This window comes from Oculina patagonica, chromosome 10 (assembly GCF_052425735.1).
Source record: "Oculina patagonica isolate OP01 chromosome 10, crgOcupat, whole genome shotgun sequence".
NCBI lineage: Eukaryota > Metazoa > Cnidaria > Anthozoa > Scleractinia > Oculinidae > Oculina > Oculina patagonica.
In genome coordinates, this window is record NC_135767.1 from 3992390 (window position 1) to 4008185 (window position 15796).

At 44.3% G+C, this 15796-nt stretch overlaps 1 protein-coding gene across 1 annotated transcript; it reads right to left on the reverse strand.

Moving 5' to 3' along the window:
• Positions 1 to 2523: 2523 nt before the first annotated feature.
• LOC144628272 (uncharacterized) lies at positions 2524 to 14780 on the reverse strand. Its single transcript, XM_078486343.1, is given in 10 exon segments — positions 2524 to 4879; positions 5214 to 5310; positions 5312 to 6260; positions 6263 to 6580; positions 7469 to 7697; positions 8223 to 8473; positions 8596 to 8881; positions 9312 to 9489; positions 9850 to 13846; positions 14741 to 14780. Coding segments are annotated over 9 exon segments (8343 nt in total). The 5' UTR covers positions 13674 to 13846; positions 14741 to 14780; the 3' UTR covers positions 2524 to 2668.
• Positions 14781 to 15796: the final 1016 nt, after the last annotated feature.

Consider the following 15796-nt stretch of genomic DNA (forward strand, 5'->3'; position numbering starts at 1 on the left):
CGCGGATGGCGGGCTCACTTCCTTTCACCTCAAGAATGGCTGAAGTGCGAGATCGTGGGAAACTGGGACGAATGACAATGCTCGTCGCCCCAGTCTTCCTCGCAATTTCTTGAGCCTTGCTTTTCTCGACGCCTGCTAAGAAAGATGTAAGGAGAGGAGAAAGGAAAATCACGTCGTAATCTTCGGAGCCGCTTATGGCCAGCGTGATCTGCACATCTCCATACAATGCCAACAGCTGATGGGCGCGTTGCATATGTTCTTTCACCAGTAGTTGATGCTCTTTGTCCAGCAGCTCTGCAAGTTTTCGCACGCGTAGAATACGCGCTAGGGAGTCTGGGAGCTCTATTTCAAAAGACGAGTTTTTTTTATGTTGCTGGTGCGAGACACCTGTATTAATGGATCGTTTTCACGTGACGTCACAGCGGCCATGTTGGTGGACCACAACAATAGACTTTCTCTCCGTTGGAAATTAAATTCTATTTTAATGCAAATTCTGCGCAAACATTTTGTACTGTTTGGTCCACCAATATGGCCGCAGTGTCACGTGAGTGAAAACCATCTATTGGTTTCATTGCCACTGCTGTTCTTCAATCGACCAATATAGCTGGGGGTCCTGTGGGCTGGGTATGGTTTGACGTTCTTAAAATCATTCTAACAGTGACATTGATCTTTTTAGTGTACACCAAATTGAAGAAACGTTGACCCTGTGGAAACCATACATCATGAATGATATGATTTAATAGTATTCTGGGTAGACAGCCTTGGTGAGCTTAGTAATATTCTTTTTATTGATAATCAAGAAGTTTTCTTTCTTGGAGAGCATGATTTATGCAATCTGTCTAATTGTCATGTTTATTCTGTCTCAGACGACGATTTTTTTTTGATTTCCCAGTAAACATAAACGATTAAAAGTTAGTTATACTTGTTTGTAATGCATTGCACAGCTTTCAAACAAACTTTCAAATAAAAGTTTTCTTCTATGACTGTCCACACTAACACTAAACTCAGTTATCATGTCTCAATTTTTGGAATCATAACGTGCTGTGTAAGCATGTTTATTGGTCGCAGCAGTCCTCGTAGCGTTACGTTTTAAAAATTTCCGAATACAACTAATAAATTTTGTGTAACCAGCCCTTTCTTGAGAGACTGACTAATAGTCTGGCGGCTTAGCTCGAAATTTTAGTTGAATTGTGCACTTTTTGATACAAGCATGAAACTTGGCACAATGAAAGTGGTCACCAACAGAAGTTTTTTCAGATATAGTGCCAAACACGAAAAACACCGGTTTCCATGGAAACTGTAATTTATTAAAATCGATGAAATTTCGTGAAATATTTGTTTGTCCTGGTTTATAGACAAATACTATTATGTCAGGTAGTGATACCAAGTCGCACGTACAAAATTTAGAATGAAATGCTGTAATTTAGACTGTTCACAGCCCTATACTTTCCTATTTTCTTCTGTTAGCGAACGGTTCGCCGATCGCGAGAGACCTGGACGCTAGTGCAAAACGAAAGACGCGAGGGAGCAGAGGGCGGGGAACGAAAAATCTTTTCCCATGCAATAATTTCCTAGTAAATTATTGGTATCAAACAGATGGTAAAAAATAACAATTGTAAGCCTAATTTAAAGCATTCATATCTGTATTTATGAATAAAAATCTAAAGTAAAAGGTGTATAAAAGCACAAGAAGAAGTACTTCGTGGGGGAGGGGCCTCTCGGCTGAAAATTTCATTGCTGTTTACTAGCTGAAAATAGGAAATTGGCGTTGGCACTATATCAAGAATTGATTAGTATGCGAATGCTTGTAATCCCACAAAGTTTGGTGCTTGTATCAAAAATCGCACAATTAGGAGCTAAGCCGCCGGACTATAAACTTTTCCTGGATATGATTTCGCGCACGTCTTACTTCAGGCATCTAACAGGACAAATGTGTTCCTGTTTTAGGACACTCCAGATGAAAAAATAAAGGTTTCAGGCGTGCTGCAAGTTAATTATTTCAAAAGGGAAAAACTGGATACGGCAAGCATTTTGCTTATGGTAAGAAAGGAAAATTTGTTTAACGCCTGTTCAGTTTTTAACGAACAAAAAAGTTTTTGAACCGAGTAATTGTGACAGAGAGATTCCCTCCTAACACATAAAAGCAATCTTTAAATTTGTTAAAAAGGCCTGTCAATCGCCCAATATAACTGATGATACAAATACAGGTCGATACATAGTACACTAAGCATTCCAGCTTCGCTATTCCGCTTGTTGCCGCGTGTAGAATTGGGATAGGCGCCATTCGGGCAAATCTCCCCATTCCCCTCGTTGCTACTATTGCTTCGCTCCCAAAAAACTGGTTAGCCTGTGCACCCAGCAAGTGCACGAGCATTTCCTCCGTGATTTCAATGAAGGCAGCCTAGTCCCTAGGCGTTCTCCTCCTCGCTCGGGCCAGCGCGAGGTCCACGTAAGGTGTCATTCGGTGACGTCACGAAATTTCGCGCCAAATCGATAAGCGGGAAGGGAACGCTGGGTACAAGGAGGGTCTTAAGTTCCAACAGCAATGCACCACGTCAGTTAGGTTGATTGTGAGTCTTGACTTAAACGCGTCCTTTCTTTAGCGTGTGTGGTACGTGTAATTCTGTCTTCATGTGACGTCAAACGCCAGTACTCTTGACGTCATGAGTTAGCGAAAACGGGAGGCCCGGGTTCTAGGCTGATTCTCGGTCAACGACACGAACGAGGACAATCTAAACGCGAATTCCCAGACTTCATGTAGAAACTTTTTCATGGTCTCCTTAGCTGGTAATTTAAATGTGTTTCTTTGCTGGTCATCTGTTGGTAGCGCTGCCTCCAGCGACACCTCCCATCGAGTGACTACCCTCCCGAATTTAGCCACGTCTGCTGTTGGTCTGGAGTACTCGGTCACCTCGTCAAGGTACACTGTCAAACCAGGCAAAAAACCACTTGGAGGAGAAGCGCGCGAGAACTTTCTAAGCTTACTGAAGCGAATAAGTCTCACATCTTTCCACAGCTCTGCCTGGACTGTAAAAGACCGCCCGTCATTACTGGGTACCAGTATGCGCTGATACTTCCCGTATTTTGAATCCCGGATGTCGCTCGGCCCCAGAGCATACCGGGACTGTAACAGGAATCGTATGTCCGTCTCTCCCCCATCCAGTATGACGTCATCATCTGCATAGCGGCCATCTTGTCTGACGTCATAATCCAGGCGCTGTTGCCAGGGTCTCTTGATATCTACCATGCACCAACGGAGATTCGGAAACTTAATCTCGACAAAATTAAGCCTTTTGTCGAAACGGACGTAAAATTCCACATCTTCATTGCAAATATCCACCGAGAATTTTTCCGTGGGATTTGTGTCAGACTGGAATCCGCATTCATGAAGAAATTCCTCCACTCTGTCTGGTGAGTGCACAACAGTGTAGAACGAACTTCTGGATGGTTTCGCTCGAATTCGCTTCTTTTTGTTTTCTTCGGCACTAACAGCGCGTTTTGGTCGCCGTCTTCTTCGACGGGCGCGTTCTGTCTCCGGGTTGACGAATGCAACCTGATTAGGAGCCCGGCGGTTTGACTGAGGGACACCCGGTTTGCGCTTATTGGCTCTGAGCATTGCAATGGTGATGGACTCGCTATCTTCTAGCAAACAGTGCGGCACGCCAAACATGTAGATTCTGCCAAAGTGTACGGCGAATTCGTAACAGCCATGCAACTGAGAATCGAAATCTCTCTCTAGTAGCCGCAGCTGTTGAAAGAACTTCTCTGTGAAACGACGAAATGCATATTCGCTACTGGTAAAGCCCCGGAAAGCCCTCCGACCTTCTTCTAACAAAGCGAGATGGCGCGCAATGTTATCGTGTGTCTGGTGACATGGCCCGTCATATGGCGTCAGCGTCACGTGATCATGTTGATTCCGACTTCCTTCAAACAACAGCAGACTGGCGTCTTCCACAAAGCAGCCACTCATGAGCGACACCCTGTCACGTGATGCCTGTGTAGTCATTTTGCCCAGCTCTCTCTCCACTGCGCGGATGGCGGGCTCACTTCCTTTCACCTCAAGAATGGCTGAAGTGCGAGATCGTGGGAAACTGGGACGAATGACAATGCTCGTCGCCCCAGTCTTCCTCGCAATTTCTTGAGCCTTGCTTTTCTCGACGCCTGCTAAGAAAGATGTAAGGAGAGGAGAAAGGAAAATCACGTCGTAATCTTCGGAGCCGCTTATGGCCAGCATGATCTGCACATCTCCATACAATGCCAACAGCTGATGGGCGCGTTGCATATGTTCTTTCACCAGTAGTTGATGCTCTTTGTCCAGCAGCTCTGCAAGTTTTCGCACGCGTAGAATACGCGCTAGGGAGTCTGGGAGCTCTATTTCAAAAGACGAGTTGTGCGTTTGAAAGAAAGACATGAAGACTGCACCAAGCTGGGTGGTGTTCAACTCCACTTGGGGGAGGTGTGGGTCGTTAAAGTTCTCATCACTGAAAGCTTCTTCAAGATAGCGAATAATATGTTCCCATTCTGTGTACTGACCGCCGCCCGTTGCAACGCCTTGTAGGAGCTGTTTCTTCTTGGTGGCAATGTGCTCTTCGTTAAAATTTTGAATGTGACCCTTGCGCATGCACTGTGTAAGAAGTAGGGCAGCCAGCATGTTAGAAATGTTTCCAGCGCCAGCCGCGTTGCGTGACAGTCCTGTCACGCAACACCATCGGTGAACAGCACGGAGCACCAGCAACAGTTGCGGATAGGACTTCATGTAACTGGACAGCAATATGGCCACTGATAGACTGTCTGGGGAGGAACTCAAATCACAAGTAAGTGTAGAAGTACAATTGCTGATAGCTTTCAACTTCTCCGTGGGCCGCTTACAAGCAAGGACCTAAAAAACAATGAAATTGAACAAATTGTGGTGAGAGGGGGATAAGAGATTTCGGGACTGGAATGAGAGACCAGCCATCTATTATCTTCCCTAGACCCCTACACAATATGAATGGGTGGTTTCACCGTTTGGGGGCTCATCTAAAAGAAATGATTTCTTCGCCCATCCGATTGGCTCGTTCACAGTGGACACAAACATATCTCGAAGGCCTTTTTACTTTCCACATTTTATTAGACGACAGCAGGCACGCCAGGTAGAAGGGAGGGGGTGTCATACTATGTTTTATGATAAGGTTCTAGTATTTAAGTGGAACTATGAGAAGATTCTTGCTTACCGGAAATTGCTTTTTATTGACCAGACGAACTTTGTAGAAGAAGTTGTTCTCGTTTCGGTCTTCTCCTCCTCCAACTCCTCCTCCTTCCTGATCGCTTTTCTTCCTTCAAGTGAGGTATCAGCGCCTCAAGAGTCTTTGCTTGATCTTCGACTGTAGTATCGTTCTCTTCCGGTGCAGCCACAGGAACCCCACGCGACTTTATTGTGTGGGCTTTCTGTGGTACAACGCATAGATCCAGGTCTGATTTCTGGTGAAACAGACATGTAGCCGAAGACCCAATCATAGTGATCGAGTGGTTTGGTTGGACGGACTTCAGATGTCTACAAATCGCGTTCTTTATTCTCACTCGTGTTTTGAACTCTTCGAGTAACCACGTTTTTTCTTCAATAAAAAGTCTGGCAAGACTCTGACCCACGGTTGCGCTAACATCTAAGGCCTGGGCCGAAACTGGTGCTTCTTTGCGCTCTTTAATGGCGAGCATGACGTCATTGATAAACCAAGGAAAGGCAAGCAATCTCTTTCCGTGGACTGGGTCCGAGTCGCCTGCGTGCTCATGCGCATACGTGTAAGCTACTGTGTACCAGGCCGACGCCTTTAGGAGCATCTTGTTTGAGATATGCGCACTGTGCAATAGCCACTGCCCATCATCTCCGAACTCTCGAAAGAATTCACGACGGAGTTCCGAACGTATCGCGAACACCAGTTCGCCAACGATTTCTGCGATCTGGGTTTTCTCCTTGCGCAAGCGATTTCGAAGCTTTAGAAAGCAACCGGGGAAGACTTCGGCTTCAGTTTCAATGCCGTACACACTCATCAATGCTTCCATCCTGTCACGGTACCGTTGGTACAACTGTCTAGCTTCTTCGATGTACTCGTCATGACCTGGCAACAGAAATGATTTATCGACTCGCATTTTCTGGCTATGCCTCTCTGATGCTGTGTCTTTGAACTTCCGACAACGGCGATAAAGCTTTCCTAACAGCTTGTCAGATGGATAGCTGGGCCTGTCAGACTTCATCATAAAATCAGGGTACTTTTTAACGGTGGCATTTTCGGCATCTTGGGCCACTTGCCCGTCTTTGGCGCGTCAACGGCCAGGGAGTGAAGATCTGCTAAATAAAGACAGATCTTAGATTCCACCCCGCCCTTTTCCACGTCAGCCAGGGCCTTGTGCGCGTTGTCAATCACTCCTAACTGGTCAGACCGGATGTAATCAACCACAAACTTGGTCATGTCAGCTGCTGTGATTGGTTCATCCTGCTCCTTTTTTGGAAGTGTCGGATAGTCCATTGGCGGGAAATTTGGTTTCCTTGGTAACAGGCTTTCGTTCCAGCAGACAAAGTACAGATCGCCATCCAAGTCGCCGCCTACAATTAAAAATACAGTGATTAATGAATTCAACCTTGCTATGTGAAAAATTTATGGAAACCTCCAGAAAATAATTTACTAAGGTATTAAAACACCAGAGAGATAGGAGCAGGGATGGCGCAGTGGTGAGAGCGCTTGCCTCCCACCAGTGTGGCCCGGGTTCGAGTACTGGACCCGGCGTCATATGTGGGTTGAGTTTGTTGTTGGTTCTCGTCCTTGTTTCCTCCACAAAAAAAAAAAACACTTCTTATTTCCAATTCGATCGAAAAACGGTGGATGACGAGCCACTCTGTGAAAATGCCGCTGTAAATTTCCACAGTGGTTTGTTGAATATCATAAATAATTTTCAGTCCAACACTAGAAAATTGTTTTTTAAAAGAGCGGTTTGTCGCTCGGCAAAAAAAAATTTTTTTAATCCGCTGCGGTTTTTTTTTTTTAAAAAAAATATAAATATAAAAACGCTTTTTATTTTTTTTTTTTTATATTTTTTTTTTTTTTTTTATTATTATTTTTTGGGCGAAAAAAATATATATTATTTTTTATAAAAAAAATATAATAAATTTTTATAAAAATTTTTTTTTTTTTTTTTTTTTTTTCTCTCCATATAAAAAAAAAAAAAAAATTTATTTGTTTTTACAGTTGAATCCCGATAATTCGAACCCTCAGTAACTCGACTCCTACCTTTTCCGATTCCCCTCCAGGTCGTTTTCTTACTAAATTTACTCTCGATAACTCGAACTCCCGATATCTTGACCCTTTTTTTATTTCCCTTGAAGGTTCGAGTTATCGGGATTGAACTGTATTTCATTAATAAACTAAAAATGAGCAAGAATGGTTACAATTGGAAAATAACGAACAGCAAGCTTGAAAAGTTATGTATTTTTTACCTGCCATCTCGTTGGTATGAGGCCGCGAACCTTGCTGCGGGAAAACAATGCAATCCACAAGATGGCTGAGCTGTGGTACGTCTACAGCCTCGAGCTGGCGAACATCTCCCGGATGTAGGCATGGATTCCTGGTCACTACCACGGGTCCCCTGAGTACAAGTTTGATGTTCTTGTTGAACTCTTCCTCTCGGTCCGCATGTGTTGATACCGCAGAATACTGCACGTAAACCTAATGTAATGTAATGGAATGTCTGGAATTAGGTAAAGCAGGAGTTCTCTGGACACAATGCGTGCTTATGATCGTCGCAAAAAAAAAGCGCTAAATGCTACAGGGAGTCCACAAGGCTAGATAATTAGCTCCTCTGATACTAGATAAGTGTTACTTGCCTAGGAGTGGGTGATGCAGTGAACTAGTGCTTGCTTCGTTGGTTCCTGAGTGGTCTAAGTTAGGCGCATCTCTTCACAAATTACAAGCAAATTGTTGTAAGCGGACAAAATACCGGGGATTTAACCTGCAATAGAATAGCATCCCATCCAGGAAACCATCCCATTCACAAAAACTGAAGTTTAACGCCAGCACTTTGAGCCCGTAAAGCTCTGACGGAATGGCTTCTACTCTTAAAGTCAGACTGTTTTTTATTAAAGTCAGACGATCGCTTGTTTAATTGCAATCGCTAATCGTAGACTAAGAAAGGTATTGCTACCACAATTTGTCAACAAAATCCTCCAAAAAAAGGTAGAACAGATGTTGTACCTGTCCTGGTTTCAATACACCTGACTCGTCTATGACACCCATCACCAAACGTGCTTCCGCTGGTGGTAGAAGAATGCGGGCTCGGGCGAGAAGCTCGTGTATGTGATTTCTGTACATGGCGACCAAGAGGGATTTAAAGAACGGCTCTGTTGTTAGCGGTATTCCTGCACTCGATAAACTGTGGTAGGACACGCCCATTTTGGCTCCAGTTCCCAGTAACTGGATAGCATCATGTTCATTTACCAGCATGCCTGGAGAACAGAACAAATGTAACTATCTTGTAGATCGTCTTGCCAAACGAAATGAAGGGAAACCTAACGGATTTGGAAAGGTAAATGCACTTTTTATGAGCTCGCTTGTTTTCTAAGCTTACCTGCGAGCCTGTCTAACATGTCGTTTTGCAGCTTGATAAAAACCTCATCCGGGACTCCCAGGTTGGAGAGCAACATGATCACCTGGTGGTTTAGATAAACGGCCTGGGGACGAGACGTCTGCAGTACTTCGAGCCTGCGGTGAAAGCTCTCAAATTTGCGCATGCTCGGGCGGAAGACAGCCCGTTTCCCTGGAAGACTGGGATCCAGCGCAAGAACACCTTTGTAGCCAGCGAATCGGATTTGGAATGCTGATGGTTTGAACGGCTTGGCGATTTTCTTCACAACCTGCAATGGAGAAGTAAACAAAACTTTCCGCGATCGAAATCATAACTCTCCTTACTAATTATCTTACATTCCTTTTATTATGAGTTCTGAGAATTTGGTGTTACATCAAGACAATATCTCCAAGTTGATGGTTTTCCTTATTCTCATCACATGTCCGCTTGACAATGTATTGAAATGGTTAGGAGAAATTAAATGCTGAGCACTATGGGAATTAATAGTAAAATGACTGTTTCAAAACAGTCAAAATATTTTTTGTGAACGCGCTTGGTCTTCAAACGAGAGGTCTAAAGGAGCCAATGTCGTTTGTGAAAACTAAGAGTGAGACTGGGACTGTTTTGCACTCTTGGGAATTAAAAGCTAAAAATGTCAACTGACGTTTTCCTCGAACAATGATGAAACAATTCGTTTATTTGTCAATAAATACACAAACCTCTGCGGCCAGCCCTTGCGACATTTTGCCTACTCCATCAGAGAAGCAGTATCCTTCGTCATCTGTTTTAACATCGTCTTCTTCGTCATAAAAAGTACCTTCACTGATTGCAAAGCCCACGGCGTCCATTGAGGTGGAAAAACACTGACCCATGCGAGCCATGTACGAGGCGACACACCTAGCGTTTGAAAATAAACAGAAGCACTTATTAAATTATTTAAGGCCCGGCCACACAGAGTCGCAAACAGACTGCATCTTTTTGTCATGACTTGCGTCCGCTTGCAATAACTTGCATTTTCTTTGGTCGGGATCTAATTTTCATGTAAGTCGGCGCAAGTTTTTTTTTTCAGACAGTTTGGCCACCAAACGCAAGTCAACGTTCAACATCCGATTACTTGCGTTTCCATTTGGACAGGCCTTAACACTGTTTATCTATCTGTGTGCATATATTTCTAGATCCACTCCTGCGACAAATTGTGTAAAATAATGATTATTTTAATAATCAATTTTTTAAGAATAGGAGACATCGCTAACTCACTTGATATTCCTGAAGTCTCCCATCCAGCGACGCATGTCATCCGGTTGAGAACTGGGCCCGACAAACCAGCAACTATGGTTACGAAGCTGGCTGTTTGAGGACCCCAAAAAGTGAAACTGCTGACCAGCTATCCCCAGTCCCTCATCCAATGCGCGCTTTACGCCATCCAGTACAAGGTCGATGCTGCCTCTTGCTGCTGATAGTTTTGACAGGTCCTCGTCACGAATACTGACGCACAGGAAGTCGTCGGTTTCATAGTGTCGGAGCACACGATTTTTGACCATCACTTCCGGTGGGTACAGCAGCAGTCTCGTTGGCGTGATGACCGCGCGTTTGATCAGAGCACAATGGCCTGGGACCAGCCTGTTTGGAATCGAGGTAGTCGAGGGATTTTTTTGGTTTAGTAGCGCTCGCAGAGTGTTATTAGGGTCACAGAACTTGTCTTGTTCTAACGTTTTCTTTATCTTCTCCAAAGCAGCGGTCACCACACTAGGAGGTTTGCTTTGTAAAAGGTCACCAAACGTTCCAAGCGCTCTTCCTCGAATTACAGGATGAAAGCTGAGGACACTCTGTGCCGCATACTTGACGTTAAAAGGCAAACCGGTGGGGATGTTCACATCTGGAAATCGTCCATAGCTCTCCTTCACGCGACAATAAAATGTCTTTTTGTCGAATCTTCTCTCGATTGTTGTCAACAAGCGCCTGAGTTGGAAAGATTCCTTTGACGATATCGCGAGACAATAGGTGAAGCATTGACTCCAAGCGTTCTCACTATTCCCGATGTCTGACACTCGTTCCCAATCTGTTTCTTCCAGAATGAAGCCTGGTGAGGGACGTCCGTGAAAATTCCTCACCACATCCGGGTATTCTTCGTCTGTCGAAAAGTCTTCGTTTTCCGAACTTTCCGAGTCACTCCGATCATCTAACGAGTCACCAAAACCATCGTCGGCATCTTGCTCTTCCTGGACATCATCGTCGATAACTTGTTCTTGCTGATCATCACCGTGGAAATTTTGTTCTTGTAGTACATCATCGTCAATGACCTCTTGGTACAACCGAGGTGGGTGTCTTACCGAGAGAAATACTTTGTTCACTTCACCGTCAACGTCGCTATCCACAACAATAAAATCTTCCAGCTCGTCGTATCGGAGCTCAACCTTGTACAAATCCCCTTGCACGGAAAAAAGAACTGTAAGGATTTTGAGGCTGTGATCGAAATTAATCTGAACGTTCTTTAGGATGGGCTCAAGGGGCCATTCGCACTGAAAATGGCATCGATTAACGAACGTTCCAAGAAACAAGGAATTTGGTTTTAGCCAATGAAAAGGCTCGCTTGGTCTCCGACGTTTCTTGGGGAGAGAAGGTTGGAGCCAAACCGGAAGTGGTTCCTCATCACCGTTCGTTAGACGCGAGCACCATACTTCCGTCACGTGACCAATGAACTCTTCCTGAGATCGGAACTCCTTATCACTACTCTCTTCATCTGGTTGCAGCTCAAACGCCATATATTGTGATGTGGGTTTCTTTTCTTTTGCTTCTGTGGTCACTGATGGGGACTGATTTGTTTTCGAGGACAACACATCGAAGTTGTTGTTTAGGAAATCAATAACGCGGTGTTCCAGGCCTGCCAGATGGTGGACCGACACAGTCACACGGGGACTGTACCGCTCGATCGGGGCGTTTTGACTGTTTTCTTCTTCAGGGGAGAAGAAACTTGGCTTTTTAACTTCGCACCCGAACTCTTTAGCTTGCGATCGGGTTGTCGGGTCCTCCATTAGTTGTCCAATAGCAACATTCATGTTCTGCTCTCTGAGACGCAAATCTTTCGCAAGTTCATCTTCCTTTTCATTGCAGATCACGACAAATGTGCTATCGGGTCTGCGGGACGCGCGCCCGCGGGTCTGTACAAGGGCGCGCAGGGTAGCCGCGCCTTCAAAACGGACGACCAGGTTACATTCTGGAACATCCAGTCCTTCCTCTAGCACACTGGTGCAAACGAGAAGCTTCGTTACTCCTGATCTAAACTTCTTCAACAAAACTTCTTGTTCTTCTCTCCATTCCATTCCATCGTAACTTCCCTGACCATGGCCCACAAAAGGTTGTGGATTCAAAATTTTCTTCACATCCGGGATATCTTTGATTTGCTCGCATAGCTTGTAGGCTGTTTTGCGCATGCTGACAAAGATGATACCTCTGGAAGTTTCATCGTCTTGAGCGCGGGAAAGAAATTGCTGTATGTGCTTCACAAGGAGGTTGTATCTGTCGGACAGGGGCGTTTCGTCCTCGAACCCTCTGTCAGCTAAGTCTTTCAGAGCTTGAAAAGTGTCTTGACTTCCAATCCATTTCTTTAGAGCGCTCTCTTTGGGGGAAACAGCCTGAATGGTGCGGTATATACATTCGTTAAGACATTGCATGGCATGCTCGTATCCGAGAACCTCACTTAAGTCAACAACACTGAGCATGTGCATGGCATGTTCGCCAATAATCAGCGCCTTAATATGTTTCTTGTTGCTATGGCACCTGTCAATTAGCCTTCGTAACACTCCTCTGAAATTTGGGGAGAGCAAAGGAAGCACTTGAAGTGCTTGACATCCGGGTGCATCGTCGAGGTGAGAGGTTCTCAGATACTCGATGTGGTCTTTAATACATTGCTTGAGAATGACCTGCCTGGTGTTCAGACAAACAGATACTTCATATAACGTATCAGGAATGTTGACAAGTACCACTTTAGACGTCAGGACAGGCATAGCGATCGAACAACTAAGGTTCTCGAGTAGCTTTTCAAGTTTCAAACTGGTTCTTTCAACTGTGACCTCCCCGGCTGGCGAAGCTGTCAGACCTAGCACAACAGGTTTAAACTTGTTTGGTGTGTCTTTGTAGTACGCCATGATCTGGATGTACTGGTGGTTACCACTGCAATGGTGAGCCTCGTCGAAAACCAGAACTGAAACATCGGACAGACAGATGGGTGGGTTTTCCGTCACGGCTAGAAAATTGAGGAAAATCTGATGTGTTAAAACGAGCACATCCACTTTGTTATCAGCCAATGATTTATGGATATTCTTCTGTTGAAACGGCTCCATTTCACCAACCAATGTTTCCACCCTTAAATCCGGCAGCTGGGACTTGATGTAGTTACTCTGCTGATACGCTAATGGCACCCGATCAACAAGAAACACCACAATTTTATTTGGATTCAATTTCTTCATACAGCTTAGCACCATCACCGCAACCAGTGTCTTTCCTGAGCCTGTGGGCAGGTACACCAGTGTATTTCCGCGCATGGCAGCGAGGAAGAATTCGCGCTGGTAGTCCCGCGGGGTCTGACGTGTTAAAAAATCGATTTCCCGCGAGGTATGGCTCAACCCGCTTGTATCGCAATAAATCATGGGCTCGCTAACTCGAGAGGACCGACATAGGTTGTCACCTTGCAGCGACACATTGACAACTTCAATACCACACTCTTCCTCAAGCCTTTTAGTTATTTTCGACAGCTTTTTCGCTTTAATCTCTCTGTGATTATGCAAAATGTATACGTTATCTATTTTATAGCAAATCAGCTCTTTCGATGCTAGTTTTGTTACGTTACCCATGTGTAAACCGCATCCTCGGCAGTGAACTATGTAAGGACAATAGTGTGCGCTTTTCCCTCCTCTTGTGTTTTCAACCTTGGAGAGCTTTAAATATGCCACTTCTTCTTTCCCTTCCTTCACAGCAAGGTGGCAATGGGATGGAGGTACAGTGGCTAACATCAGGATCTCTCTCGTAGCTAGCTCTGTTCGGCATTGTAAACAATGGAGTGTAACTCTGTCTGCTTGAGCCATTGTTGATCCAAGGTTTAAAGTGTACTAAGATCTGCCGAGAGATTAAAAAGTTAGTTTTTTCCAGTCGATGATAGATTGAGGATCGAACTTCAAGAAGCCTATGACTCAACAGTGTATCCTACTTTCAGAACACATTTTATACAAAGATCACGATCAGGCGCGAACCATGATCTCTCGCTCCCTAACCCTTGATAAAGCTCCCTAACACTTGATAACGCTCTCTAACACTTGATAACGCTCTCTAACACTTGATAACGCTCTCTAACACTTGATAATGCTCCCTAACACTTGATAACACTCTCTTACACTTGATAACGCTCCCTAACCCTTGATAACGCTCCCTAACACTTGATAACGCTCTCTAACACTTGATAATGCTCCCTAACACTTGATAACACTCTCTTACACTTGATAACGCTCCCTAACCCTTGATAACGCTCCCTAACACTTGATAACGCTCTCTAACACTTGATAACGCTCTCTAACACTTGATAACGCTCCCTAACACTTGAAAACGCTCTCTAACACTTGAAAACGCTCTCTAACACTTGATAACGCTCTCTAACACTTGATAACGCTCCCTAACACTTGATAACGCTCTCTAACACTTGATAACGCTCCCTAACACTTGATAACGCTCTCTAACACTTGATAACGCTCCCTAACACTTGATAACGCTCTCTAACACTTGATAACGCTCTCTAACACTTGATAACGCTCCCTAACACTTGATAACGCTCCCTAACACTTGATAAAGCTCCCTTACACTTGATAAAGCTCTCTAACACTTGATAACGCTCCCTAACACTTGATAACGCTCCCTAACACTTGATAACACTCTCTAACACCTGATAACGCTCCCTAACACTGATAACGCTCCCTAACACTTGATAACGCTCCCTAACACTTGATAACGCTCCCTTACACTTGATAAAGCTCTCTAACACTTGATAACGCTCCCTAACACTTGATAACGCTCCCTAACACTTGATAACGCTCTCTAACACTTGATAACGCTCCCTTACACTTGATAACGCTCTCTAACACTTGATAACGCTCTCTAACACAACGCTCCCTAACACTTGATAATGCTCTCTAACACTTGATAACGCTCCCTAACACTTGATAACGCTCTCTAACACTTGATAACGCTAGGAACTGGAATCAGATCCCAACACGAGACCGAAACACTCTCACTCTATGAATCAACATATTGACTGAAAAACGGTATCTGTTTCTACTTGGTGGCCCACCTCCTTAAACTCGTTACAATTTACGTTGTGTAAAAGCTCTTAACCTCAGGGAGAAACCATGACGGAGAAGGGGAGGTTATCCAGATGATATTGTAAATATAACTTCTGTAAATATTTTTAAATCTAATTATTTATTATTTTTTATTATTTTTTTTATTATTTTTTTTTTTTTTTATTTTTTTATTTTTTTTTTTTTTTTATGTTATTATCTATTTTTACCCATTTATATTATATAAAAAAAAAAGGCGAAGGGGGAGGAGTTGGGGCGATTGACAACTACGACATCATTATTTTCCAATTTCCCTACCTTACCCCCCCCCCCCCCACTCCCTTTCTTCCCCCACGAACTTCCGCGTAAAATGAAGCGATTCAGTTACAGAAAGCAGACGGAAACGCGGTAATCGTTCCTATGTTGGGGTCGTCACGCTATGCTCCCGCCCCATTGCGTGACAACCCAAATAGTTGTTGTGACAGACAACCTCGTACCCCAGGTCTTCGTTCCCCTTGACTGCAGCGGTCGACGAAACGAGCAATCGTTTCGTCGACAGCTTGCGCAGTAAGGAACGAAGACTCGAGGTACGAGATGAGCATTCTTGTTAGGGGCCGATTTCATGGCGAAATTCAGCCCGGCTTCCAGAATCCACAAGAAATCTTCTCAAACTATAAAAGGACGTTTGCGATTACTTGAAGCGTGGTATTTTATCAGCTCAGGCTGAAAAGTTAGCTTGGGGATGCGCAGTGATGGTGTTTTCAACGAAACAAAATGGCGGCCACGAGAAGTTTTCAGTTTTATCCCGGGCGGAAATTCGTTACAAAATTCCAGCCCACCCCTCGGACTGAAATTTCAGCCCGGGCTAAAATTCTCCATGA